This window comes from Rhinolophus sinicus, linkage group LG18, assembly GCF_036562045.2.
Source record: "Rhinolophus sinicus isolate RSC01 linkage group LG18, ASM3656204v1, whole genome shotgun sequence".
Classification (NCBI taxonomy): Eukaryota; Metazoa; Chordata; class Mammalia; order Chiroptera; family Rhinolophidae; genus Rhinolophus; species Rhinolophus sinicus.
The window spans coordinates 12,495,713-12,522,165 of NC_133767.1; the positions used below are offsets into that span (position 1 = coordinate 12,495,713).

Here is a 26,453-nt window from a genome sequence, read left to right on the forward strand (position 1 = left end):
ACATACAGTAAGTACAGGGAGTAAGAAAAGAGAAATAGGCAAGCGTGAGAAGAAAACAGTGAATAACTGCTTGGGCACTCACCAAGGTCACCCTCTTGGATTACCTCTTTAACATACACAAGTATTCAAATGTATTTTTTAAAGTTTTAAGTACCCTATCTAGTTAGAAGATAAATCTTAATGTTGTTTCCCCAGCAAAATGTTTTCCCTGAGGGATCAATATACATCGTATTAGACTATTTTTATATACTGTGGTAGACTGCAAACAGGACCACAGATTCCTCCCCTCCCAGCCTATGCCTTGCCCCGCGGAAGGTGGCCTCTACTTCCCCAGCCCTCCAATCTGATGTGCACTTGTGACTCGCTTTACCAATACAGTGAGCAGAAGTGAGGTGGTACATATAACTGATTTACCCACACCCTCTTAAAATGTACCCCGAGACTGCCATGCCCTAAAAAAGCCCAGGATGAAAGACCAGAGGAGAGAAGTCCCGCTGTCCCAGTGCCCATTCATCTTGCCAGCTGAATGCAGCCGCAAGAGAGCACCCAGGTAAAACAAGAGGAACCGCCCAGCCATCCCACAGAAGTCAGGAGAAACGAATCGCTGTTTGAAGCCACTAAGTTTTGGGGTAGTTTTTCAGGTAACAGTAGAAACTGATACATGTATCATCTAGGGCTAAGATTCAAAAAGCTAAACAAATTATTGTGGAAATAAAGGAAATAAGAGGAAAAAATAATAAGAGTGGAAAAGTGAGAAACACATAACACTGCTATAGTTATATACATCAAGTTTAATTTAAATTTTAAAAATGCAATGTCCAGTTCAAGATCTAGGACAGGCCTCCTTATTGAGGATCCAAATATCCATGTATGGCTTTTGAAATGATATGCAACTTTTGTGTACATAAGCAGTTTTTCCCTGGGAAGAGTATCTTTGCCAGCAAATTCTCAGGAGGGTCTGAGTCTAGAGCACTCGTGCACACGTGCAGGAGGCGCCAAGGGGCCTGAGCACAGGGCCCTGGTGGGATCCTTAGAAGTGGCATTCCGTAACTTTCTAAAAGCAGCCTTCTTTTTCCTGCAACCTTTAAAAGTAATGAGGGCTTTATCATAATATTTATTAAGTAAGGAAATCAGGAAACAATTATTCACAACTATAATTACAACTGCATAAAAACATACACATAGAGGCTAGAAATATGTAAATTAAATATAGTAAATATGTAAATTAAAAAGTTTTCAGATTGTCGGGATAATGGGTGATTCCCATTTTCCATAGCTTCTTAATGCTGTTATTGAAGGGTCAGGAGATGATGGAAGTATCAATTTCACATTTGAACATTATATTTTCAAGCCAGTACATCAATCTCTCTTGGTCACTGCCGCCCCACCAGGACTCAAGCCTCCCTTATCTATGGGATCTTGAACCCTGTCTCCATCGTGCCCAAGAGAGAACCACTGAGGAAGGACAGCTCGCTCAGTGTCCATCCAGCGCACTCCAGAAAATGAGGCTTTCTTGAACCACAGCCCAATGCTCTTTCATGTTATGCCACTTTGTTTCCACTAAATTAGTCCATCTTTCCCAAGAAAGGGAAATAAGTTATCAGACTAGAACACAACCTACGATGGGAGTAGCAACACATCCAAGAATTGTCTTGACTTTTCTGTAAAAAACAACAGGCTACTGCCACACATACCTTACCCAACTTACTAAACAAAACTTCAGAAGCTACAAAACAATTTGATTACAAAAGGGAGGATTGAAAAGAACAAGGAATAATGTTTAACACAAATTCTGAGCGCAAATATAGGATAGTATGCTCTGACATGCCAAGTTCAGATTCAACTACGTCGCCCTTAACATCCTGTTAAGATGTACTCTGAATCCCTGACGTGGTATAATTTAAATCGTTACATTCAAATAGAATACTTATGTCCAACACTGAACACGGTCTAGCGAGGATGATCTCGAGACTTACTTTGTATGTTGTGTTCAAGTATTTTTGGAAGTGAGGAAATCATTAGTAGCCGTGGTTAACATTTAGCCTGCTCTAAAACTCAAGGGGTATTATATTATACGTAACAGTGATTCTGAAAACTCTGAGAATCACTGGTTTAAAACTTACAGCTACAGAATCTAAATGCCATCAAAGCTGCGTGACAAGCCATGATGCCCAAGGTAAAAGGTTATTTTAACTAAAGGGAAAATGTCATCATGACTAACAACCCATGCTTGGTTTACAGGCAGGAATACATTACTGAATTGACAGTTTTGGAACTCCCCTCCCAGTCGCCAGGGGACAACAGCAATGGCTGCTTTTCTAACGGTTGTCACTGTTTTGTATGGGGCACGCACAGCATTTAAGATTCAGGTCCTTTTTATTTCTCACCACCTAAGCATTCCTGTGATCAGTACCTAACACTGATGACACGCAAGTCTAGGGCGCAGCTGCAACCCCGTGGCAATTTAGCATATACTCTGTGCAACATATGTCTGCAAACTTCTGTGAATTTCCAAAAGCTTCAACAGAATACTGAAAAGATGAGTTGCTGCCTGCCACCAACAGCAGTGTTAGTCTATCACACAAAAGGAAAGACACTCTGTGGGAAAGGAACTGACAGGCAGGAAACAGAAAGAGAAAATCTCCCCAGAAGAAAGTAAACTTTCTAGGAGTGAAGGAACCACGAAAGGCCTAAAAATGACGCCTGACAGGCAGAGCTCACACTATTTCTTCACTTGGGATGAGAAGAGCGCTCGGAAAAACTTACACTGAAACTGCCAATTCACTAAGGGTGGCCCTGGGAGGCGAGCTTCACGCGGTGCGGAACTAGTGTCAATCTGCCCAAACGGCTTCCAGGAAAGCCCGGCCACTCTGTGTCACCGTACCTGAGCCAGCTCCTTAACGCGCTTCTCCAGGGGTGCAGGCAGGCCTTCGGGGAGGGAGGAGGGCTGCTTGAATTCCTGGTCCAGTCCCACCCCAAGGGAATCGCTTTCATCATCCATATCACGGAAGGGGCTTCCATCTGGAGACTCACTGAGCAGCTGCTCCAAGTCTAAATCAGTCAGTGAGTCCATGGCAGTGGCCGCCTGGAGCAAGTCATTGTCCGAGGTGGAGCCAAACAGCGTGAGCAAGGGGTCAGAGGGCCCTTCCACTTCCCGCAGGCCCTGAGTTTCTGCTGACGAGGCCGGTACAGGCTTATGCTCTTCGTCCCTCTTTCTCTGAGCCTCTTTCTCCTTCTGAAACTTCTTTAGCATCTCTTTAACGCTCAAGGCCCCAGAATATTTCTTTTTTTTCTTCTCCTTACTGGCATTGAGGGCTGTGAAGCTGCAAGTGAGGGGGAAACTGGTTACCAAGGCTGCAGTGCACCTCAGAAGGGAAATTCACAGAGGGACTTCACCCCTGCTCCCAGAGCAATGGTCTCCAGGAACCTGTCACAAGCCCACCCTGTTTTTCCTCCTCCCTCCTCTTGGCACATGGAGCTCCTTCTTGCTGGGACCAAAGCTTGAGATTTAATACAGGTTAGCAAAACAGTGTCACAAAGTGCTAAATATCCGATGGGTTTTTAAAAACCACTGCCAGTCTGAAATAAAAGGTTGTGGTGGGGGGGGAGCAAGAAAAATATTTAAAGGGAGAAAGCAGGAGCAGCAGCAACTTGAAGGGCAGCTGAGGTGACACTGAGTGAGGCAAAGAAAGCAGGAGTAGAGGAGACAAAGGGAAACGGCAGGGACAGAAGGAGAACTGGGGCAAAGGAGGGTGCCCAAGAGAAGAGAGACAGCAGCAATCATACAGTGACAGAAATAGCCGCCAACACTGACAGTGGGACAGAGAGAACTCTGGCTGTCTGACACACAGGGATGTGAGAGCTCTGACTACGCCCACAGTGGTGCTGTGGGCGGCCAGAAGGGGACGGAAGGCCAGGCCCTGCGGCCTCTTCTGAAGCTAAGCTGCGAGGAGGAGGAGGGCGAGTCAGCTCCCAGGGGTCCTGCCCTAATAGTTCAGATTTGATCCTAGCAAACAAGCTGCTGCCTCTCACCCGGCTTTGGAAAACTTGGACTTTTTCGATTTCTTCTCCTTGTCATAAGTGTCATCTTTTTTCTTCTTCTTTATCTTCTCACCACCTTCCTTCAACTTCCGCTTCTGAGAATTAAAGACAAGGCACAGTTACACGGCTCCCTCACTCAGGGACACAGCACTGGCCTTGCTCTGCCCGGGGCACATCCTGAGAGCTGTCCTACTTCCTTCGTGGACAAAAGCTTTCAGATTGGTGCCCGGGCCACAAACCTGTGGCAGATCAATACCGCATTCCCAGTGACAGTGTCTCCTGGAAGCACCCAGGGCGGAGACCACAGAGGCCATTGCACAGCCAGAAACCTTTCTAGTTTGAAATGAGTTGTACATGGGCCCTGCCTCTCATTTTAAATACACAGGCAGTGGTAGACAGATTTCAAAATAAACTTATCTTAATGCTAACTTGTTTCTATTGGGGTGATGGCCCTGAGAACTGAAGTCCTCTCCATGTCCACAGAAGAGACACAGCAAGGTCGGTGCAGACTCCCCACACTTCATACCCTTCCTTCACTGCCCTTGTCTCCACCCTGAGACCACCTTGAGAAATGAATCCCAGCCGAGCCTGTGGGACTCAGGGCACCTCGCCACGGCACGGGTGAGAGAGGTGAACTGTCAACTTGGTGCAGCTCATGCCTTTCCGCCGATCTCCTGAGCCATCCTAAACCGGCACATATTCTGGCAAGTCACCTACTGGCCTAAGGTTCATAAAACAGCATTTCTGAAATCCAAAAGTGAATAGCATTCTAACCTTTGGAGATTTTTTCTTCTTTTCTTTAATGAAGTCATCCTCGGATTCTGATGCTTGTCTGAACTGCAGGGTTCCCGAGTTAATGTAAAATCCTCCATACTTTGTAGTCAAAGAAGCAGGAACAAGCTCATCATACTGAAAGGGGGAAGCAGACAGTTAGCTCTGAGTTCCAGTATTCCAGTCCAAAGATGCAGCTCAGGTCTGCACAGAGCAGATGGGACTATGTCTCTCTGTCACTTTTCAAACCGCACGCCTCTGGTCAATCATGAATGCCCAGAAGGTGTTTTGGACAGATCTGGTCATGCTTTTCAGAGAGGGACCCAAGCCCCAGATCAGGGAGTCACCTCCTCTCTTCCTCATACTGAGAGCAGGCCCACTCTGAACCAACCCCCAGCCTCTGGGCCGTCACCAGCGGGAACTTGAGTGTGGTGGTTCCCATGGGGCACTTTCATTAAGTACTTACCGCCTCGGAGTTATCGATGAAGGAATCAGATTCATCGTAACCATACCCCATATCAACCAAGTCCTGTGCTCGGTCTTTTCTACGTTTCTTTCCACCCTAAAATTTAGAATAGGTCATATGCTTTTTTTGTAATTGTGATAAGAACACATGAGATCTATCCTCTTAACAAATTTTTAAGTCTAAGGTCACATGCTTTTTTTAACACACAGAACTAACTGTTGCCTTGAACTCCACCAGCTAGTGACTAAAGGCTGCAAAGCGATGCAAGTTACTTTCACACACACACCCCAAAGGTCTCCTTCCCTAAAGACCTTTCAAAATAGGACAGACGTGTATCTGCATAAAATGACCAAAGACAGAAGGACAAACTAAATGGCTTCGTATGCTTTCTATCCAAACATTTATTCTAAGGGTTAATTCTTGGGGGAAAAGGCCCTTCTTGTTCACCCGTCAATTTAGATCCACACTAGCCTTGCCACTTGCATTTTCTGTACCTTCATGCATTTGCTTAATAACGGCATTTTGTTCTCTCCCAGCTCTACACGTGTTTCCACATCAGTGTTGACTAGATGATAATCCACTAAAGGAATGCTGAAATGTCTAAAAACTTTTCCCACCCAACGAGGTTGTTTTATTGCCCAAGAGAGAAACCTTACATATTTTTCTTCAAATTTCCGGGCAAGGGCCTCCACTTTATGCCTTTCCTTTTCTTCTTCATTGAAAGGATCCGAGAGATCTTTCTTCTGTAAAGAGACCATTCCACAAAATAAGAGTCACAAAAAATTTCCATAACCCTACTCCTAGTACACTCACTGACTACTCAACACCTATAAAGTACATAATAAAAACAACTGTTTTCAGAAAAGACAAGGTAGAAATACATGCTACCTTCTCCTCGGTGTTTACCTTTGTTGTTTAAGAAAGAAAAATTGCCATTCATGTAATTCAACAAAACTTGACCGAAGACCTACAATTGCCTGTCGTAGCACTAAGTCCTGTCGGGCTCCGAATATGGCAAAGAGCCTTCAGTCGGGGAAGCTCAACCTGTACAGACTTGTGTTTTAACGTAGCTGGTTTCCTTCGTCACCCTAAAAATTATTTCATGCATTTAAAAACATCCTTCTAAGAAAGGCTTCACAAGACTTGCAAAGCAGTCAGTGGCTCAAAAAGGTTAAGAACCCACTGAATGCAGCACAGATTTGTGAGAGCTGTTTTGTCTAACTGGTTAGAAGAGTGGTATGAATTTGTTCTCTCAGTGCTACCAAAAGTCAAACCCAGGTTCACGGCAGTCCCTTTCCTTGGACACCTATCTTGAAGGATCAGGAATTTCCTCTTTTCTCCTAACCTCAATACTCACTCCAAATATTTTCATGCAGTTTTACAGCTTATTTCTATTCCATAAACTTACTCTTGCATTTCTTCCATGAAGATTTTCCAGAACTGGACCTTGAACTTCTTTGCAAGAAATTTTAATTTTAATAATAAAAGACTCCTGTACTAAACACGCTTAAGACTTCAGAGTAGGCCCAAAACACTAAAGATTAGAGTCTTGTTTGAAAACAAAACTCTCTTATCCCACCCGCTCATCTCTGCCTACTGAAACCCCACTCACCCATTAGGGATCAGTTAAATGATTCAGGGTATAATATATGTAGAATGAGATATTACAGAACATACATACAATGTATGTACCACAAATGGGTGGTCTTTAAAACATGTGCTTATCTGTATCTTCTAATTTTTCTACAATGATCACATATAACTTTAAGTGGTTCAAATAATTTTAAGAAATCCCACTAATCTGGAGCAGCGTTGGATGTGATGTGTACTCCTTAGTGCCTTACAAAGAGCAGTATTCCCGTAACTCCTACCTCCTGAACGTCTGAAGGTCCAGCTCTGTCCAAACACAGTATCTGGGACATAAGCTCTCCTCTGCCCAAGCTCTCCAGGGCTTGCACTTATGTCCATCTTAAACCATTACCACATTGTGGCTCCTGTTACTGTGTTGGTATAATTCTCCTAAAACATCTACAAGATTGCAAGTTCCTTTAAGGCTGGGACAGCAGCTTCTCTACCTTTATATAGTCCTCAGCATCTAGCAGTGCCTTCACATCATAAGAAATATATGCCAAATGAATGAATACATGAATGTGTCAGATTACATTGTGCTTTGAACACTACAGAATAAACACAACGATTCCGAAGTTCTCAATCTGAAGGAGTGAATCCCCTGAAACTGAATCCAAAGTTCTCTGTGTGTGCTACATGCATTTTTCTACCATGCAGAAGAACATCTGGAGTCCCCCAAAAAGGTGAAATCGGAGCACGAGAGTTCCAATTTCATTTGGCCTACTGATCTGGTTTGAGCCCCCAAATAAATACCTTAACCAAACCCTGCTACTGTCTCCTCCTCTCAAGGAAGAGGATGTTATCCCTACTTTGGAAAAGGGATTATCAATACATTTGAAATTCCATTTTCTCATCCTGTCCACTGACGTCATACAGCAGGTTAACCCTTGGCACAGATTCAGTTGGCTTCCATTCAGCCAACAAGATCTTAATCAAGGAAACACATTTTTATCTGAGCAAGACAATTGGATAATCCTTCTACCCAAAGGCACTCCGCCCAAACAGCACAATCATGACTCAGACTAAAGGTGCACTGGCCACCGAAACACTCCGCTACAAACTGTCCCTGTACGAGCTCATCCCCCCTGACAGCCTGTGAGCCAGGTACTAGCCTAACCCTCATCTGACTAAGAGCCTTTCTAGAGAACAAAATGCTGTAGTGTGGGACTCAACTAACCTTCCCTCGGAGCCTCGTCTAGTGAACAGGTATACAGTAGGTGCTTATAAATACTCTCCACCTAGCTCCTGCTCATACTGTATGATCCCATCTAAATAAAATACAAGAACATGCAAAACTAATGTAAGCTGTTAGAAATCAGGCCAAGTGTTACCCTGCAGGGCAGGGTAGTATTTTGGGAAGGCAGGAGGAAAGTTTCTCATGCCCTGGAAAATGTACTTTGTGATCCAGCATAAAGGTTGCACGAGTGTGCTGAGTTTGTGAAAATCCATCACGCTGGGCATTTATCATGTGGGCACTTCTCTTATGTATGTAATTCAATAAAAACTTCATACAAATTTTTTAATGTTAATGAATGGCCAAAACATCAGTAATAGTTGAAGCCGGGTGATGGGTACATGGGGCTTATTATACTATTCTCTCTACTTTGTGCACGTTTGAGAAGTGCCATACTAAAAAGTAATATAAATCTGCCAGGAAAATAAATAGACCATTTAAAAAACATTTGAGAAATCAAACTGATTCTCAAAAGCCCAGAAGGCTACAACCTAATTCTTGCCAAAAAAAAACAAAAAAACAAAGTAACTTGGAAAAACCCCACAAAAATGGGTTTCCATCCCTCCAGGTAAAGAAACTATCCAGTGTATTACTGTGTTGAGAAGACGAGCAGTTATGTGTCTTATCTCATCTACCCAGACACGAGGCAAAGTGAGAGTCCCTTGGAAAAGAAAAATGTCCAGCATGAAATCCAGCACTGGAACAGCCACAGACTGTTCACATTTACCTGTAATATTTGTAGACTTGGCATAAAAAAAATTGTTGTTTCTCTCATTTAATTAACCATAATTCAAATTAGCCTTGGATACACCATACATTTTCTCCAGCATAAATCAGAAGAATGGTTCTAGAAAGAATTTTATCCCTTCATGCCCAGAGGCAAAACCAGCAAACCTGGCGCTTGCTTTGGGCTGGGTGCTGTGATCTTGGGACAGCCAAAGCCTCTCTATCTTGCTTCCACCCTCCGGAAGTCCCATTTGCACAGGTGCCTGAGATTACACCTGCAGGGGTCTGGAGCCACTGGGGGGTACCTTGTCTCCGGGTTGAAGGCCTTTCACCTTCCCGCGTATGTTCTTCACCAGCTCTGGGTAGAAGAACTCTGGGCAGCGCTTGTGATCTGGCTCAAAGAGGGTGAGTGTGATCCGAACAGCTGCTGCAGCAGGCTCGGGGTCCTGATGCTGCTCTGCTCCCCCAACCTCCTCCTTCCGGGATTTCTTCAAAAATGCAGGATTCAGAGAACCTGGTAGAGAGGTGAACTGGACCCTGTGGGGCTCCGACATGGCTACCAACAAGTCTTAGCAGGTGTCACTGCATGGCTTCTGTTAACATTGAAAAGAAGGGCCAGGTCAAACCAAGATGATAAAAATGATCATTTTTCCCGTTCAGTTATACAGATTTAAGTTTAAAAGAATTTCAGTGTCAATAAGAATCCACTGTTCAATTTACCTTGCCATAGATATATATATAAATGAAAAGCACCCAAATCCTTTCAGATAATCACTGTTTAGCATACTTCCCTGCAGTGTTTTTTCTGTATTCACTAAAGCCTTGACATTAGAGAATCCATGCTGACAGACCCTTAAAGAATCCTCAAAATTGCGCAGAACCCTAGAAAATACTATTTTTCATTTAATCTATCCAATCGTTTTTATTTTCTAGCTAAGAATTATGACCTCTTTTTTAAGGCCTCCTTATTTTCTTCACTAGAAGTTTACTTTCATTCAGGGCCATTCTTCAGAATCACAAAGTTTACACCAGCTCAGCGTAATGCCTACCCTGGGCATTGTCTTAGGAGTGATGTGCTAGGGCTCACTTCCTAATGCACCAGCCTCTCACCACGCAAACTTGGGCCTCGACCAGGCGACAAATTATCACATGCCAAAGACCTTCAAAGTTGCTTGGAAATGGTCAGATTATATTGTAAACTCCAGAATTCCAAGGGTTTACAGAACATAAATATGCAAATATATTACATATAGACATGCATATGTACTTTGTGATTCATGTATGATTTGTGTCCTGCTTTTTAAAACTGACATTCTAGTGTGAACGTCTTAGCAGGTAAAGTTTGCATGAGGTAAAGGTTGCATGAGTGTACTGAGTTTGTGAAAACCCATCACGCTGTGCACTTATCATATGGATTCAATAAGGATACTCATTGCATCCTTGTTTGTATAGGAAAAATGATAAAAACAACTTCAAAGTCCAGCATTAAGGGAATGGTTGGAAAAAATTAAGTCTTTTTGTTCATTTTTAAGGGCTTCTGATATATTATAGATGTATAATATATATTACATATGTAATGTTTGTCATATCTCTTACAAACACATTTCTTCATTGTTATTTACGGTTTAAGTTTGCTCAGAGGTATGATGAAAGAAATTTTACCTTTTTATACAGTAAACTAGGCTCTTTTCCCTTATGATTTCTCCCATTTCTTTTGTGCCTAAACTGTCCTTCTCCAAACAGGTAATTCGTATGTAAGAATTTACCTATCCAGTCTTTTATACATATAACTTTCACGTTGAATTTACTCTGCTTATAAGGAGAGAGGTAAGGCTCTAACTTGGTTTCTTCCCAGCACCAGTCACTAAATAATTCTTCTTTACCCTGATTTGGCATATATTTTGTATAACGTCTTAGGTATCTTAACTCTTTTGCTGTGACGTTCGGATGTGTTTTCCTGTGGCTTGCACTATCAACAACAAAGATGTTTTGTATACCATATTGTGTAACATTTTGTAATAAATTTTTATGTCATCAATGCCATTAGATTCTAATATATCTATACTTATATCTAATTGATACCACTTAGTATATTTTGAGTGTTTTTTGCTAAAATTAAATGTAATGGTAAATCTATTACCATATAACAAAGGTTTAAAATGAAAATGTCACTTATGTACAAAGCAGCTCAAAATGTTATTAAGTGCCTAAAATAGTCAAAATATCAACTTTTTATTTTTTGTGGATTTTTGACACATTTTGAAAAAAAGAACCTTGAAATCAACACAGTGAAAGAGTTAAGGTCTATTTCTGAAATCCATCCTATCTTATTGATGTAGTATCTAGACATTCCTTAACCAGTACCACATTGTTTTAAGAAATTGTATGGTATATTTTAACATCTTGATTTTAACAGTCATCTTTATTATTCTTCTTTTAAAATACTTCGCTATTCCAGCCTATTTATTATTTCAGATCAATTTTAGAATCATTTTGACAAGTTCCCAAAAAACTCACTGCATTTTAACTGTAAATGAATCATAAATATGAATTCAAAAAGATTTATATCATATGTACCCATACATATGTAAAGATATTTATATAGTACATGCAATACTCACCTTTTATTGTGACCATAAAATTGTGATCTATAATACCAGACAAAGGAGTAAAATATCTAAAAATAGTTAAAATAATTCTAATGAGGCAGCAAAGTGATTAGCAGCAAAACAGGTTGGTGGTGCAAAAGACCATCAGGCATTAAGACGTTGAAAGAAATTCCTCTAAAGGAAACTTTCAAGGCCCCCAGGACATTTGTGATACACTTGGGTTGTGAAAATAAATTTCAGCTAAATGTTGAAGGCTTGAAAGTTACCCTCATTGATAAGACAGGCAGTCTCACTATAAAAAGAGAATCTGCAAGTAACCGATGGGATGCAGGAAGGTCATCCTAGAAGTGACAACCAGGTTCCTGCCCCAATCCAGGCAGTAATTTTAAAATGTAACCTTATCCTGGCCCAAATTTTACACTTGATCTTAGCCAAAAGGCCGAGAAGCGACCTGGCCCAAATTTTAGACATTGTAACTTCAATCTACCTAGATGGTAAAACTGCTTCCCTTAGTTGTTTAAGTGACTTTGCAGGCCTGAGAAGTTATAGATATAATACTAGAGAATAATGTAAGTCAAACCTATAGCATAACACTTAGATTTTAGATTTTTAGTCATGATAACTGCTATTGCTTGTTACTAAGTCATTAGAAACATTTAAGAGATTCAGACATATTGTCTGACGTCAGACTTACAATTTTAATTTGAAACCCTTAAGAAAATATAACTAAGTTCAAAAATATTCTTTTAAAAGAATCTTACCATTATACATTTATCAGCCTTACAAAAGCTAAGTCCTTGGAAAGATTTTACTATTTGGTTTATAAGTTCCCTGTTTTAGAAGTTTGAAGTATTTGAGAGAACAAGCATTTAAAACTTCAAATGCAGTTTTAACACATTTAAGGGAATTTAACTTTGTAAAAAGCTTATTGTTTAGGAAAATTTAATGTTAGACTGGTGCCTTAATTGAAGCTCTGTCAAAGATGAAGTATTTTTGTCTTTACAAAAACATTCTTAGATTTGCAAATGAAACAAGATTTGTCAGCAAAATTTAAAGCCTTAAGAAAACCTAAGGGGGCGCCTGGATGGCTCAGTCGGTTAGAGCACAAGGTTGCCAGTTCAATTCCCACAGGGGAATGGTGAGCTGTGCCCCCTGCAACTAAAGATTGAAAACAGCGACTGGACTTGGAGCTGAGCTGCGTCCTCCACAACTTGACTGAAGGACAACAACTTGACTTGGAGCTGATGGGCCCTGGAAAAACACACTGTTCCCCAACGTTAAAAAAAAAAATTATTGAAAAAAAGAAAACCTACGTATTTAAATACAGGCATACCTCAGAGATACTGCAGGTTCCGTTCCAGACAACCGCAATAAAGCAAGTTGTAATCTTTTTGCTGGTGGAGGGTCTTGCCTTCAATTTGTAAAAAACGCAACATCTGTGAAGGGCAACAAAGGTAAGTGCAATAAAACGAGGTATGCCTGTACTCACCTTTAACAAGTTAAACCTTATTCTAAGCACAGTATTCTACAAACAACATCCCTCTTAAAAACCCTCAATTGATATTACCCAAGAAATGCTAGCTTCTTTTTGTATCTCAGGTTATTCCCAGGAGTGATATGTTTTTGTGTTGAACGTCCTCTCAATCACTGTATTTTCAAGCTGATTACTGGTGAAACATAGAAAAACTGAATTTTGTATGCTGAGTTTCTAATTAGTGTCTTTACTGAATTCATTTAATGGTTTTCCCTTTTTTTCAAAATAGGCTGTCCTATCATCCACAGAAATGAGAATTTTGTCTCCTTTCTGAAAAATGGTGTCTCGTTTTTGTTTCAGGTCTTACTGCATTGGCTAGAACTTACAGGATAATATTAGACAATATATTCTTTGCCATGTTCCTGACTGTAACCAGAATGCCTCTAGGCCAAGTGTGAAGTTAATTTGAAATTCACATTTTTTAGCAAGTCATTAAAATATCCCTCAATCCTCAAAATTTAAGAGTTTTAAAATCAGAAACATATGTTGAATTTTATGAAATTATCTCCTGGCATCACAAATGTGCTTTAAATTATCGGTTTGTCTTTAAAACAAGTCAGAATGGTAAATGACAGTTCCTAAAACTGACAGTACTTTAGGGAAACTGAACTCCAACGAAAAACCAGCTGTGGACAAGCCAGTTCGCTAAAAAACGAAAACAAAAAAAACCCCACATACAACCAAAGTCTCCGTACAACAAAACGCCTAAGGGAGATAGATGTGTGTTGACCTGCAGTCTTTTCAAGCAGGCGGCGACTCAAGAAAAGTCCGGTTCTAAGTGAAGTCAACACTTAACTTAAGAGTCCTTGAGGTCTGTAACTGGGAGTGGGACCTTTGGAAAAATGTTTATTTTCTAGCAGGAATCTGACGTTTGGGCGGTCTCTGGGAACGGTTCTTAGTTCCTCATTCAACGGCTTGTTTTCACGTATTGAAACTACGCCTGGCATCCGTCTCCCTGTTGTCACAACAACCTGCTCCTAACTTCTCCAAAAGTGTCAAACTACAACTCGGCTTAAGTGAGAGCCCGGTCCCGACAAAGACACGCACCTTTGTCCCCAGCGCGACGCAAGCTACGGCCCCGCGGGCCGCACTTGTCCCCCCGCGACCGTCCTCATGCCGGCCCGGGAGCCCGGGCTGCGGCGCTGCTAGCGGCCGGCCCCGGAGCCATGCCTCCCGGCGGGCGGCCAACCCGCGCCACGGCCCATGGCTGGGTCCCCGCGGGCCCGGGGGAGCCTCGCTGGCCGTGCCGTCTGCCGGCCCAGGAGGAAGTGGAGAGACTCTGGCTCCACGTCGGCCGATCAACTCGGAACCTCGAGGCGGGCTGCACTGGCGCCCCGGGAGAACTTGAGGCGCGGACACGGGCTCCGGCTCGGAGCCGCTCCCCGGACGCAGCCGGCAAAAAGCGCGCTCTGAAGGACCCGTTCGCCCCAGGCGCGGCAACGCAGAGCCCGCCGGGCGCGGGACCCCGCGTGCGGGGCCCCGGTCACGGGCGGAGGCTGGCTTCCAGGCCGCGCCGAGGTCCGTCAGGGTAGCTGCCCGCGAGGCGACGCGGCCGGCCCCGGGGCCCGCGCGGAACTAACGGCCGTAACGGAAGCGCCGTGGGGGAGGGGAATGGAGGCCAGGGACCGGAGGCGGGGCGGATCGCAAGGCCGGCTCCTTTGCGCGCTGGACCGGCCGCACAGCCGCCGTCGCCGCCGCCTCAGACCCCGGGCGCTTCGTTGTCACGAGCCGGAGGGAGGGGAAAGGAGCCGGGAGTCTTTGGGCTCCGGCGCGCGGAGACCGCGGCTCCCGCGTCACGTGCCGCCTGGCCGGCCAATAAGCACCGGCGGGCGCGGTGACGTCAGAGCAGCGGCGTGGCCGATGACAGCCGGCCCCCGTCACGTGGCCGGACTCAAGCCAATGGGCGGCGCCGGGGCGACCTGAAGTTCCCGGCGGCCTGTGCGTCGGTGGTGGTTGGGTGGTAAGATGGCGGCTGTGAGTCTGCGGCTCGGCGATTTGGTGTGGTGAGTCCGGGCGTCCGGGGCCAAGCGAGGTGCGACGGGAAACTGCTCCTTTGGGCGCGGGGTTGGCGGACAGCCCCGGAGCTGCCTTTCTGGGCGCTCCAGGGCGCGGAGAGAGGGCGAGACGAGGTGCCGGTGCTGGGAGCGACGCCGGGCGGAAGGGGCAGCCCTGCCCCGGGGGACCGAGGCCGAGGGTGGCCGCGGCGGGCCGGGCTCCGAGGCCGCCCGGGAGAGAACTGAGCTCCGGACCCGGACGCCGACGGCTACTGTGAGGGGCGTCTCTGGAGCCACTCGCGGTGCGGGTTCCTCGGGGTCTTGCTGGGGTTCCCTGTAAAGCGGGGGAGCCCTCAAGGCCATCTCGCCCCGGCAAGCCCGTTAAAACCAGCGTTGCAATGGAACCGAACTCTGCGGGCGGCTTGGCCAAGGGTGTCGAAACCGGACTGATGGCGCTGCCCGGTGAAGAAATGGAGGGGAGACTTCTTCTTTACCACCGAAGGCTTGGCAGTGATCAGTGCCTTTTGGGGTGCCTCTTGTGGTCTGCTTCTGGGTCCCAGACAACCGCCCGAACCAAGACTGACTGTCGCCGCCTCGGTCGAGCTGCGTAGCTTATTTCTCGACCCAGAGGAAGGCTTCCATTAGCATTTGGCAAAGCCAGCTGGTCTCGCGGTGAATTAAACCAGACTTTGTAAGGGGAAGTCTGTGTTTACAGAGCACACTGGCCCCCACCCCCGTCACGGGGAGGCTCTAGACAAGTGACTCTTGGCGGTTTTGTTGTTCTGTGTATCCCTTGTCACCAGAAGAATGTACATACTTTATGCACATACGTATACCATTTTGCATTCCATTTCTGAGGAGTTTGGGCCTGTTGAGTCCAACTGGGGAAGCCAGATTAAGAACGCCTGTGTGCCAGGCTTTTGTTCTGGCACTTGAGGATGCAAGTGGAGATTTAGGAGAATAAATTGCATGTTGAGTGGGTTGAAGAAGATGGACTGGCTTTTCCAGGGCAAGTGCTGACTCTCTGTGTTTTCTCTAGGGGGAAACTCGGCAGGTATCCTCCTTGGCCAGGAAAGGTGAGTCTCTTGCTACTGAACTAAAGAAAGACATCTGAAGTTGGGTTTGAACAGGTGGAGAATGTAAGACGCATTCCCCTCAGTTTCTAGCATTCAGTTAAACTGTCTGTTTTAAGTAACAGAATTTTTCCTTCTCTAATATCAGTTCATTTAGAAAAGGCAATATAATATAAACCAGATCCCTTAATCTTCAGTAAATGCTTATTTCTTGACTCAGAGATGGTTTTTGTGGAGGTTTTTAACCCTGGAAATCAATTCTAATTTGAATTTAGCTTTACACTTAAATCTAACGAAAGGAGAAGAAAATAAATTCTCCAGGAAGATAGAAATCTAAATGTAGATTAGTGAAAAGTCAAAGTATTTTTGTCCCAACTAAGTTTAAATCTTCTATGTTACCATATGTGCTGCTCCAGTGCATCTTTGCAGAAGTTGGCATTTCAAATTTTGCATGAGGCGATCCGTCATAGCTTTCCAAATGTTCTGTTTTTATATTCTTGCTAGGAGCCCAGGAAATGTCTTTAGACTGTCTCTTTGCAATATGGTATTTTCAGTGCTTTACTTATGTTTCCTTGTCACTATTACCTGTCTCAACTCTTCCTTCACAGAAGTATTTTTAAAAGTGTCCTCTACGTTTCTTCAGTGATGACAGGGTCACATGGGGCGAGGGGATGATATTTGTCTTAGTTTTAACTGCTTTTAAAACGGGCATTGCAGTAAAGGAATACTGTATCTACTGAACGATGTGCCACATGTTAGATGTAGAGAACTTTGGAATATTTGTACATCTCCACACGTCTCAGTAGAAAAGTGCCAAATTTGGAAACATACTGGGCCCTGGGTTTTTTTCTTTTTAAGACATTCCTTTTGTTTTATTTCTTTTTTTTTGTTACCAACTTAGAACGGTGGGAAAAAACCTTTTTTTCCCTTTTATCCCCCAGATTGTTAATCCACCCAAGGACTTGAAGAAACCTCGTGGAAAGAAATGCTTCTTTGTGAAGTTTTTTGGAACAGAGGATCAGTGAGTAGTGCTCACCAAGAGTTTCACTTTCCCTTTGTTTACACATTGGCCTGGGTCTGAGCTGCTTTGAGAGTATTCTGCGGACCCTAGTTCAGTCCTACTATATAGTCTACAAAATGGCATCATTCTGGCTTCATACCTAAATAAAAGGTGCTATTCTTACCCTGCAGAAATTGTCCTGGAGCCAATAACAGTCAGTCAGGTGAGAACTAGGGCTCACCACCTTCTAAATATAATAATCACATTGAGAGTTTCTCACACCTCACTTGCCAATTCCATAGGCAGTTCCTCCTATAGCACCAATTTGGTTTCTCATTTAATGGTTATTTATCAGTGTGACTCATGCATGAGCTATAGAGTGAAAACTAAAATTTTATTTACCTTAATAAAAGTAATTGTTTAATCTATTTTCTTTTAGAAAACTAAATGACTTGCACTAACGTTGTAACATTTAGCTAGCTCTGTCCTAGAGTTGAAATCAGAACCATAAATATGAGATTCTTTGATAGGCCATATAAGAAATCACAGTGTGAGGAAGAATGTATTTGCTTGAGATTCTGATGATGTGTTTCGCTTTCCCATCACTACATCAAGTTGATTACCTAGTTCTAGCTAGATGGTTTGATTTCTTTAAGTAATTGTATTTCTGTTTATGATTCTTATAGGAAAATGTGATTTTGGGTTAGGAAAATGTGACTTTTCTGATGAAGCTAATACCAATGGTTAAAATATACATTCCTAGAAAGCGATATATAATATTCCATAGGAAAATCTCATAAACTGTTCTTCACTCACTCAGGAGTTTATGTGTCAGGGTGCTTACTCATCTTGGTTTAGAGTTTGCCTGGCACCATACAGATGTACTGATATACCCAGGCCCAGTTCTCTGTCACAAGCCAACTTAGCAGCCTTTTGATGGCAGTATCTCAAAGGAATCACTATCCTGGAGCTGTGAGAGCCAGAGACACTCTGGAAGAGGGAATGTTCTGGTATGCCATGGATTTCACAAGAAAGATTGTCCCGATGCATAAAACAAGTGCTGATTGTGCAACCACACTCCGCATTGCTTGACACCGAAGGGAACTTCAGGAAAGCGAATGTTGTGGTCCCCCGTCTTCCAGGAACTCAGGTGATAAAGACATAAATATTTCAGATGGGATTAAGTGCAGAATGAGTGATGCGGGTAATTGTTAAAGGGCTTGAGAACAAAGAGATCAGTGGAAAACAGCAGGTCAGAGGCTAATGTAAGAGATGGAATTGAAATCAAACTCTGGGGATGGATAGCATTTGGACCAGTAGTGGCATTCCAGGCAGTGGGGATACTATAAGCAGCTGGAACAGCTGGATGTTGAGTTGGATGTGTGGGCAGAGAGAGGCTCCTTGCTTGGGGTGAAGAACTTGTGCTTAGGAATAACAGACAGTATGGTTGGCCCAACTTGTGTACTTCCTGCTTTAGCTAACCAATTCTGAAACGAAAATGGGAACTCATAGAAAGTGGGTACTTAATCAGATTACAACAGTCCTGAAAGCCATTGTGTTCTTAGGATAATTTTTAAAAAGTGCTGAAACGTTAGAAAAATAAACTGGGTCCCTGTGTATAAGAAATAGAGCAGACAGAGAAAATTGGAGTTGCGTGAATGTGAGAGCTCAGCCAGTCCCCCGGATGAAGCCAGTGAAAAGGAGGTACTTCCTGAACACAAGGAACCTGCTGGTGTCGGGGGTGGTGATGCTGTGATTTCTAACGGAAGTGTTTTTGAGGGAATTCATAAGCCAGTGGGTGCAGGGCAACTACTAGATATGATGTCTTTAAGCCTTTTTAATTTTCTTGGTAGAGTTCCACGTAAAAAGCTATTTAAAAACGAAGTCACTATGCTTATGTTGGCTAGGCAGTTGACTCGCTGGAAGGGAGCGAAGGGTAAGGGTCTGCAGCACTTCTCTGAAGGGAGAGTGGTTCTCACTGATCAGTGTTAAGGCAGATTTTATTTAGTATCTTTATATTATCTGAAGGTAAAATCTCCAGATTGTTGGGTAGCAGTTACTTTGGGTAAAGAGCTCTGGATTTGTACCAGCCTAACGTGCATTCAGGTACCACTTCCACCTGCTTTCTTATTTGGGCAAGTTCTTACACCTTTCTAGGATATATATCCACGTCCACATGTGGGAATAATACTCCCAACCTTGTAGTTACGAAGAAGTAGCGTCACTTACTCATAGTGTGGTTTGGTGTACAGCAGGTGTTCGGCAAACTTTAGGTTAGGGTATAGATCTGTTATGAGAGGAAAAAAAGCTGGTAAGCAGGTGGCTTTCAGTAAGGAAAATGTGAGAGAGACACAGACTGCCCATGAGAGAGAGAATCTGTGTTTGAAAAGAAAGGCACCTGAGAGTTAGAGGTTCCTAAGGACATCAGCCAAAGCCTTTTGGTCAAAAAGGCTTTGAACACAAAACAATACACTCTTCCCTCGTTTTTTTTCTTTTCTTTTTTTTAAGTCATTCCACCTTTGTGTAAAAACTACAGTGTGCCTCTTCAGGAGCACATGCGCAGTCTAGTCTGTGATCCCAAAGGGGTCTGGTGGAACTAGTCAAGACTGGGAAAGGGGATCGAGTCAGACGAAGGAGTAGGACTCTTTATGTGAAAAAGCAAAGACTGAAAAAAGCACAATCAGAACTGATGAAATAATGAATGGCCTTAAGGAGAGAAACACTGACTTGTTCATAAATTCCCAGATGTTTCGACAAGGAGAACTGAGTAGAAGAAATACTATATGAAACATATTTAAGAGGTGATTTAGACAGGAAATGCAAGTGGACTTTTTAGGTATGAGAACTACTTCGTGAAGGGCAAAGCCATAAGTGGCTGCAGAAAAAGTTGGGCTCTACCTCACCTTTAATGCTTGATGTCAGGGAGAGGGGCATGTGTCCCGGCACATCCTGGGCTGGAGGCACCTCTGGTGACTGGGTCCTGACCTCGCTGGACAGGGTCTGACCCAGTGAGGCTGTTCCTGTATTCCTGAGGAATATAGGATACAGTCAGAGATGTTCAGTTTCAAACCTGACATACTGCTTATGCAGAAGGAAAAAAGATGGGATGTTTTACATTAGGAAGGGCCTTTATTAAAAAGGCTTGTTCCTTAAGATCAATGCTAGTTTCAGTCTTTTAGAAACCTAATGTTTCCTTTCCCTTCCTCTGCCAAAACATCTAACAAATTGTGTTGACATCCCACTGTTAGGAAGACAGGACCAGACCTTCCCAACCAGCCTCCCCTGTCAAGGGAAAGACTTAGTAAGATGTCTGGATTCAACTCTACAAGCCTGCATGGCCACAACGGGAATTGCCCAGAGCTGTTTTCTATTTCATGGAAATACAACTTCAGCATAACTTTGCCAACTCCACCAGGTGACCACAACCAAAGATGAAGTCTCAGGTGCATGAGGGTCCACTTTGGACACATGGCTGCCCATCAGGGTAGAAACTGAGCTCAGAGTTTAAAAGTTTGGTCAGTGCCAGTGAATGGCAGAATGGAGGAAGTTCATTTAGTTTGCAGGTGCCCGGAACCACCAGAAACAAACCAGAGAAGACTGTGGGCAAACAATGGTAGGTGTAGAAACTAGGAGGCAGGAGAGTTGTGGATTTTAAGTCATAAAAGGTCAGCCTGAGGTATTTTTACATCAAGCCAGATAGAAGGTGGGACAGGCCGGGTGTAAGGTGTCTGAGTAGTAAAGTAACTTCTAGAAAAATCTGCTCGTAATTAGAAACGTAGCCATTTGGAACTATCTGAGCATGCCTTTTTCTTTTCACCTGGCATCTGATTGACACACTTTCTCCACATCCGACACCATGTTATCGTTGGAGAATGGAGCCAACTGGGTAGTGAGGGCCACTGCTCCAGGTATTTAGACTGAGCGACCAGTGTCCCCTCTGCCAGGGCTGGACAATAGCTATCCTAGAGAGTGCTGAGTGGATTCTCCTCTCCCAGTGCCAGCAGCAGCTCCTGTCCTATAGGTGACTCCCGTGGTGGCTGAGGCAGTGGACTCCAGGAGCAGGTGTCATGCCAGAATTAGAGAAAGTGACACAGAAAGAAGCAGCTGGCCAGTTTGGCGTAGGCAGCACATCCGGAAAGCCTTATGCAGCATTTGGGAATGTTCAAGTTTCAGAAACAAAGTCTATAGCATATCTGCAAGTCTTTGTTGATGTCTGCATGATTATCATTGCTTGAAATTAACTGAGAAATGCTTCATTCTTTGTGGTTTCTTTTGTTTTTTGATTTGTAGATTTGTTTGTTTTTGGGGGGTGTCTTGATTTCTGAATGGCTTAGACTTGGAGCTGTAGCACTTCAGGAATATCAGCGCCTTTCAGTGGTTTGCGGTGGGGAGCCTAGAAATTATTTACTAAGTACTACTGACCAATTCCAGGTGGAAAAGTGAAGCCACATCTTCTGACCCTGTTCTTGTCCTCACCTTTGGACTATGCTCACGTGTGTTCTCTCTCTTTCGCCCTCTAGGTCAGTGTGTACGAAGTCTGAGACACACATGTGAGGGTTTTGGAGATTGTTCATAGACTCGTGTCTTGAATAGGATATCTACATGATATAATTTTAATTTAAGGGGAAACAGGTCAGAATTATGGAAGTTTTTGAAAACGTGAGGTTTTTAAATTCATTTTGAGTGGAGTGTGTATTCTGAGGGTGGCTAAGTAGAAGGTTTATACTCGCAAATGAAAAGAATTGGTAGGAGGTGTGTCAGAACCCCAAGGTAAGTTTGCTGCTCTTGGCCGTGTTACAGGTGCAGACACACACCGTCAGCCAAACAGTAGCTACCCACCTGAGCAAACCTTGCAAACAAACAAGGAAGTCATGGGGAAAATCCTTTGGGCAGTCAGAATAGCCCTCGTTCTACAGCAGAGGCCTTTATTATTGATTTTTTTTTTTTTTTAAGATAATACATGTTTATGGCACCGCCCCACAAAAGAAAATATGAAGCTATAAACCGTGAAAGGGTTCCCGTTCATCCCTCTCCCTCAGCCACCCAGTTCCTGGCCCACGGTCATCTAATTATACTAGTTTCTTACGGTGTGGCCCTCCGAAGATGCTGTGTGTGGAATCAAGAAGTTACATGTTCCTTTCCCCTCGTTTTTATGCAAGTGGTAGCATGCTGCAAACTGCTCTGCATCTTGCTTTTTTCCATTTAGCCAAATATCTTAAGGAACCTTCCATTTCATAGTTACATTGACCTCACTGATTGCCAATCTCCTTGTTCTCAGGTGTTCACTTCTACAAAAATTATGTAATTCACTTTCTTGTACATGAAATCAAAGGCATGTACTTTAGACACAGTTTGAATAAGCTTGATTTTTCTGACTTCCCAGCCTTCAGCAAACTGGGTGGGAAAGGTCCAGCTCCATCGAGGCATAGGAAGAATGACAGGAGGGAACTAACAGGTTACACCTTATACAAGAAAAGAAACAGCAGTCACTGAAAAAATAGACGAAAAACAAGTACAACCACAAAAAACCACTAAAACATTACAAGATTTAACCCAGCGTCGGCCTGAATGCGCCTGGTGCGCGTCTTACCCCTGATCATTTATTGAGCACCAGTTGTATGCCAGGCCTGCCTCATGGGCCTCAGGGATAGGAGGGTGGGGGATTATTGAAACTCTGGCTGAAAAGCGTGCTCTCTTAAAGGAGACAGGGTTTTGCGATGCTGCAGCCTTTAGAGAAAAAGTTCTATTCAGATTGCCAACGGGATTTCGTGTCGCTTGCTTTCAAGAGGTACTCCTCCCAGGGTTCTGGTGGGCTGGCTTTTTATTTACTGTTCTTCCGATGCGACAGGATGCTTCTCCAACAATAGGTTGATTTCTTAAGTAAATTAACATTTCTTGCATTTATCCTCTTGAAGTCATACTTATGCTGTCAGTTCATTTAGCAAACCACTTTCACTTTTCAAAGATGGTCATAGAGGAAAATTTCGTTTTAGTATTTCAAATGCCCGTCTTCAGGATGAATAGAATTTTGACTACTCTTCTCCTGGCAGAAATCAGTACAATGCTTCAATGAAAACATAGGTGTGGATTTATTGGTGCTTCCTCCACAGATGTTCTTACCTTTTCACTTCCTCTGAATCACAGGTTAACATGGAGAGGAGGGAGGCAGGGATTAGGATTCTTAGTGTGTTTCCCATCTCAAGGGCTCCATAAAAACCACCCCATTGATCTTAGATGAGCTTGTGCCCGTCTCAGCTTCTGACCTGAAATTCGGAAAAGGAAAAGGCCTGTCTCGAGGGCTGTGGCTCTTTAAGCTTCCCTACTGATGCTTGTGTCATATCCGAGCTGCCAGTCAGTATGACAGCTTAACTTGCTTTTCAGGCTGTGTCTGGCTTTGCCTCTGATTGCTCTGGTGGTCTGTCCTTAGAAACACGATAAATGCAAGGAGAGGCAAGAGGGTCAGTTCAGTGCTTATACTTGCCAGACAATGTGGGGTCGAAATTTAATTCCATTTTGCTTCCCTGTAGTTTGGACCAATTGGCTCTATTGTGTCAAATCTCAAAGTTTAAGATGAATTGGTCACAAGGGAGGTACCTGCTTACCTCATCCGGTGGGAGCTCTGTGCAGGGAGGCCAGTGTCTGAGTCCCCACTTATCATTTGTTCTCTCCATTTTGTTTACCCATAGATAGTATACCCAGGTGTGCTGTCGCATTTGCTGTCGGATGGTCCCAGGGCTACTGTGTGTGTACAGACCCATCGTCACAACCATTAACACTCAAAGGGGTCTGTTGGTGTTTCTTATAGACACAGTTTAGCACTTTTACTATTATTAGTGAATATTGTCTAGCTTTCTCTAAAGGAGAGAACCCTAAGTTAGTGCGATAGCCCAGTTGCTGTATCTTGAACCTGACCCACTTTTTCTGAAGGTTATACTATGAAACCTGTGAGTGTTACGGGGTAAGACATAAATTAACTGTCACCTTGCCAAACCTATAAACTTCTCTCCTTTTTACTGGGAAACTGAACGTCATTCAGGGAAACCACGGGAAGCCAGCTGGGGCAGATTGTTTCAGATCAGTATGGTCGCCAAGATATTTCAGAATTGACAACTGATGGCTTTTTTCACTTTCATGTGTTATACACTGAAGTTAGGAACTAAAAATTAAATATCAGAAGAGTATATTTTTGTACTTTTAATCTCAAGCAGAATCTTGTTTTTAAAGGCTTCCCTTTGTGACTGCTGCCCTCATTCCAAACCATGTGTCACGTTTTATGTGGCCGAGTAGCCATGGATACAGTCATTTATGAACAAATATAGGCTCCGTAGCTGCAGATATTTATAAGAGCAGCAGATTTTAGGTGTTGCATTTCTTTAGCATCCCTGATTCTCTGTTGATTGACAGGTCATCAGTCTGGCTCAGGTTGTTGCTGAGCGCTGATGCTTCCAGTTGCCCCGATTCCCTGGGATCCGTGTGTGGCCATCTGTACTGTGTGGTGAGAATGGGAGGGCATCTCCAGGTTTGCTCTGCCCTGAGCATGTGGCAGGGTGTGTGTGGTTCGCTGTGGAAGGCCGGTGAACGAGTAGAAATAACCTGCAACACAGTGATTTCATTTCAGGGAAATTCTGATTTTGTTTATTGTTGTTCTGCTTGACTTGTTCCAAGAAAACATACTCTTAGGCTCAAGCATTTGAGGTAGTTGATAGCATGTTTTGAAAAAATCGCAGGCCTGTTTCCAAGGCCAGTTAAAGCAAATGGGTATTTGCATTGCATCCTGCTGGGGTGAGGTCTTTGATACTTTCTGGTGCAGGCAGTGTGGATCATACCCTTTCCCTGTGTGTTTTCTGCTAGTGCGTGGATCAAAGTGGAACAGCTAAAGCCATATCATGCGCATAAGGAGGAAATGATAAAGATTAACAAGGGAAAACGATTCCAGCAAGCTGTGGATGCCGTGGAAGAGTTCCTCAGGAGAGCCAAAGGGAAAGACCAGGTGAGGTACCCCACGGTTATTTCTGCATAGGAACTAACAGATTAAATATCACCCAAACCTGAAACTCTATTCTTATGAAATGCCAATGGAGAGAGAGCTACTTCAGTTCTAAGGTATCAGCGTTTTGCTAATCAGCTTGAAACTCCATGCATGCGGCTGACCTTTCTGGAATAGACTGTTGCTCTTAGGAAAGTCACTTAGACCCAGGAGAAGTATCTGACTATAGCACAGGTTGATTCTCCCTTTTATAGCACAGAGATCAGGAGCGCAGCCCTGGGATAGCTCCACTGCCCGGGTGTAAATCCCACTTCTTAGCTCTGGGACTGTGGGCGAGACTTGATTTTCTTTTTCTTTTTAATCTGCTTTGCCCCATGTAAGTGGGGATGACAGCAGAGCCTGTTTCACTTAGCTGTGCAGACAGTGCATGTGACGCGCTTGTCACAGGGTGTGGCTCTTGTAAATGGTGGTGGCAATGGCAGCAGCTATTGTGGTGGTTATCATCATTATTATTAAACTTTCAGACCTCATCCCACAATTCTGCTGATGACAAGAGTCGGCGTAATTCCAGTGAGGAGAGAAGTAGGCCAAACTCAGGTGATGAAAAGCGCAAGCTTAGCCTGTCTGAAGGGAAGGTGAAGAAGAACATGGGAGAAGGAAAGAAGAGGGTGTCTTCAGGCTCTTCAGAGAGAGGCTCCAAGTCCCCTCTGAAAAGAGCCCAAGAGCAGAGTCCCCGGAAGCGGGGTCGGCCCCCAAAGGATGAGAAGGTTTGTTTTATCTATGCAGCTTCGGGGATTAGTGACTCCCTTTTGCATGTGGCAGAGATGAAGTCTGTAGTATGCTGCAGCTCACTCCATGGATGTAGAGTCCTGTGCTGAGTGCTGCTCTAAAGAATCCCACGGACCAACAGAGGGGTACGGCCTGAATGCCTGGGCAGGAAATAGGAACCAGGCAGCAAAGGCTCGTGCATTCTACTGGGTGGTCGAGTCAGGAGAGCCCGTCGGAGCAGCATGCAAGGCCTGCAGCGGAAGGGGCTTGGCAAGAAAGAAGGGAAGGCATTAGGAATCGGAGGGCACAGCCACATGGGGCCTGATGGTGGTGTGGATATTCTCAGTATAGGGAGAGACGGGAAGGAGAGTGAAGAGATAAAAGTAGGTTGTCACTAGATTGTGGAGAGGTCTACTTAAGCAGTGCTGTACTGTCATGGAGTTATTAAGGGGCCGTGAAGGTGTTTGAGCTGGGTGTGGAGGCACCAGTGTGCTCCAAGCTGTGCGTTAGTAATAAGGGGGTGGTAACCAGTACTGAAAGGAACTGTGTGACAGGCATTTCCGAGGAAGCGTTCATACATAAGATTTGGCACCTGGTTATACAGTGGATAAATGAGAAAAA

The 26,453-nt window shown here is 44.0% G+C and overlaps 2 protein-coding genes across 11 annotated transcripts in view; one reads left to right on the plus strand and one right to left on the minus strand.

Annotated features, from left to right (window-relative positions):
- Positions 1-14,797, minus strand: part of UBN1 (ubinuclein 1) — a 36,171-nt gene extending 21,374 nt beyond the window's left edge. For 3 of the 4 annotated variants that reach the window (XM_074323150.1, XM_019756414.2, XM_074323149.1), the window contains exons 1-8: positions 14,058-14,797; positions 12,810-12,912; positions 9,173-9,460; positions 5,935-6,021; positions 5,279-5,374; positions 4,816-4,950; positions 4,033-4,136; positions 2,885-3,323 (exon numbers count right to left, since the gene is read on the minus strand). In XM_074323150.1, coding sequence (XP_074179251.1) covers positions 2,885-3,323; positions 4,033-4,136; positions 4,816-4,950; positions 5,279-5,374; positions 5,935-6,021; positions 9,173-9,421 — 1,110 coding nt within the window. In that variant the 5' untranslated portion in view covers positions 9,422-9,460; positions 12,810-12,912; positions 14,058-14,797. The remainder of the gene's footprint in view (positions 1-2,884; positions 3,324-4,032; positions 4,137-4,815; positions 4,951-5,278; positions 5,375-5,934; positions 6,022-9,172; positions 9,461-12,809; positions 12,913-14,057) is intronic. The other variant, XM_019756413.2, reaches the window with a different exon arrangement.
- A 94-nt stretch (positions 14,798-14,891) lies between these two features.
- The window catches only part of GLYR1 (glyoxylate reductase 1 homolog), a 32,248-nt gene continuing 20,686 nt past the window's right edge, over positions 14,892-26,453 (plus strand). For 5 of the 7 annotated variants that reach the window (XR_012493239.1, XM_019756415.2, XM_074323151.1 and 2 more), the window contains exons 1-5: positions 14,892-15,013; positions 16,044-16,080; positions 17,019-17,098; positions 24,929-25,067; positions 25,589-25,831. Coding sequence is in view for 6 of the 7 variants with exons in the window: in XM_019756415.2 (XP_019611974.1) it covers positions 14,976-15,013; positions 16,044-16,080; positions 17,019-17,098; positions 24,929-25,067; positions 25,589-25,831 (537 nt within the window). In the remaining variant the exon portion in view is untranslated. The remainder of the gene's footprint in view (positions 15,014-16,043; positions 16,081-17,018; positions 17,099-24,928; positions 25,068-25,588; positions 25,832-26,453) is intronic. The other 2 variants (XM_074323155.1, XM_074323156.1) reach the window with 1 other exon arrangement.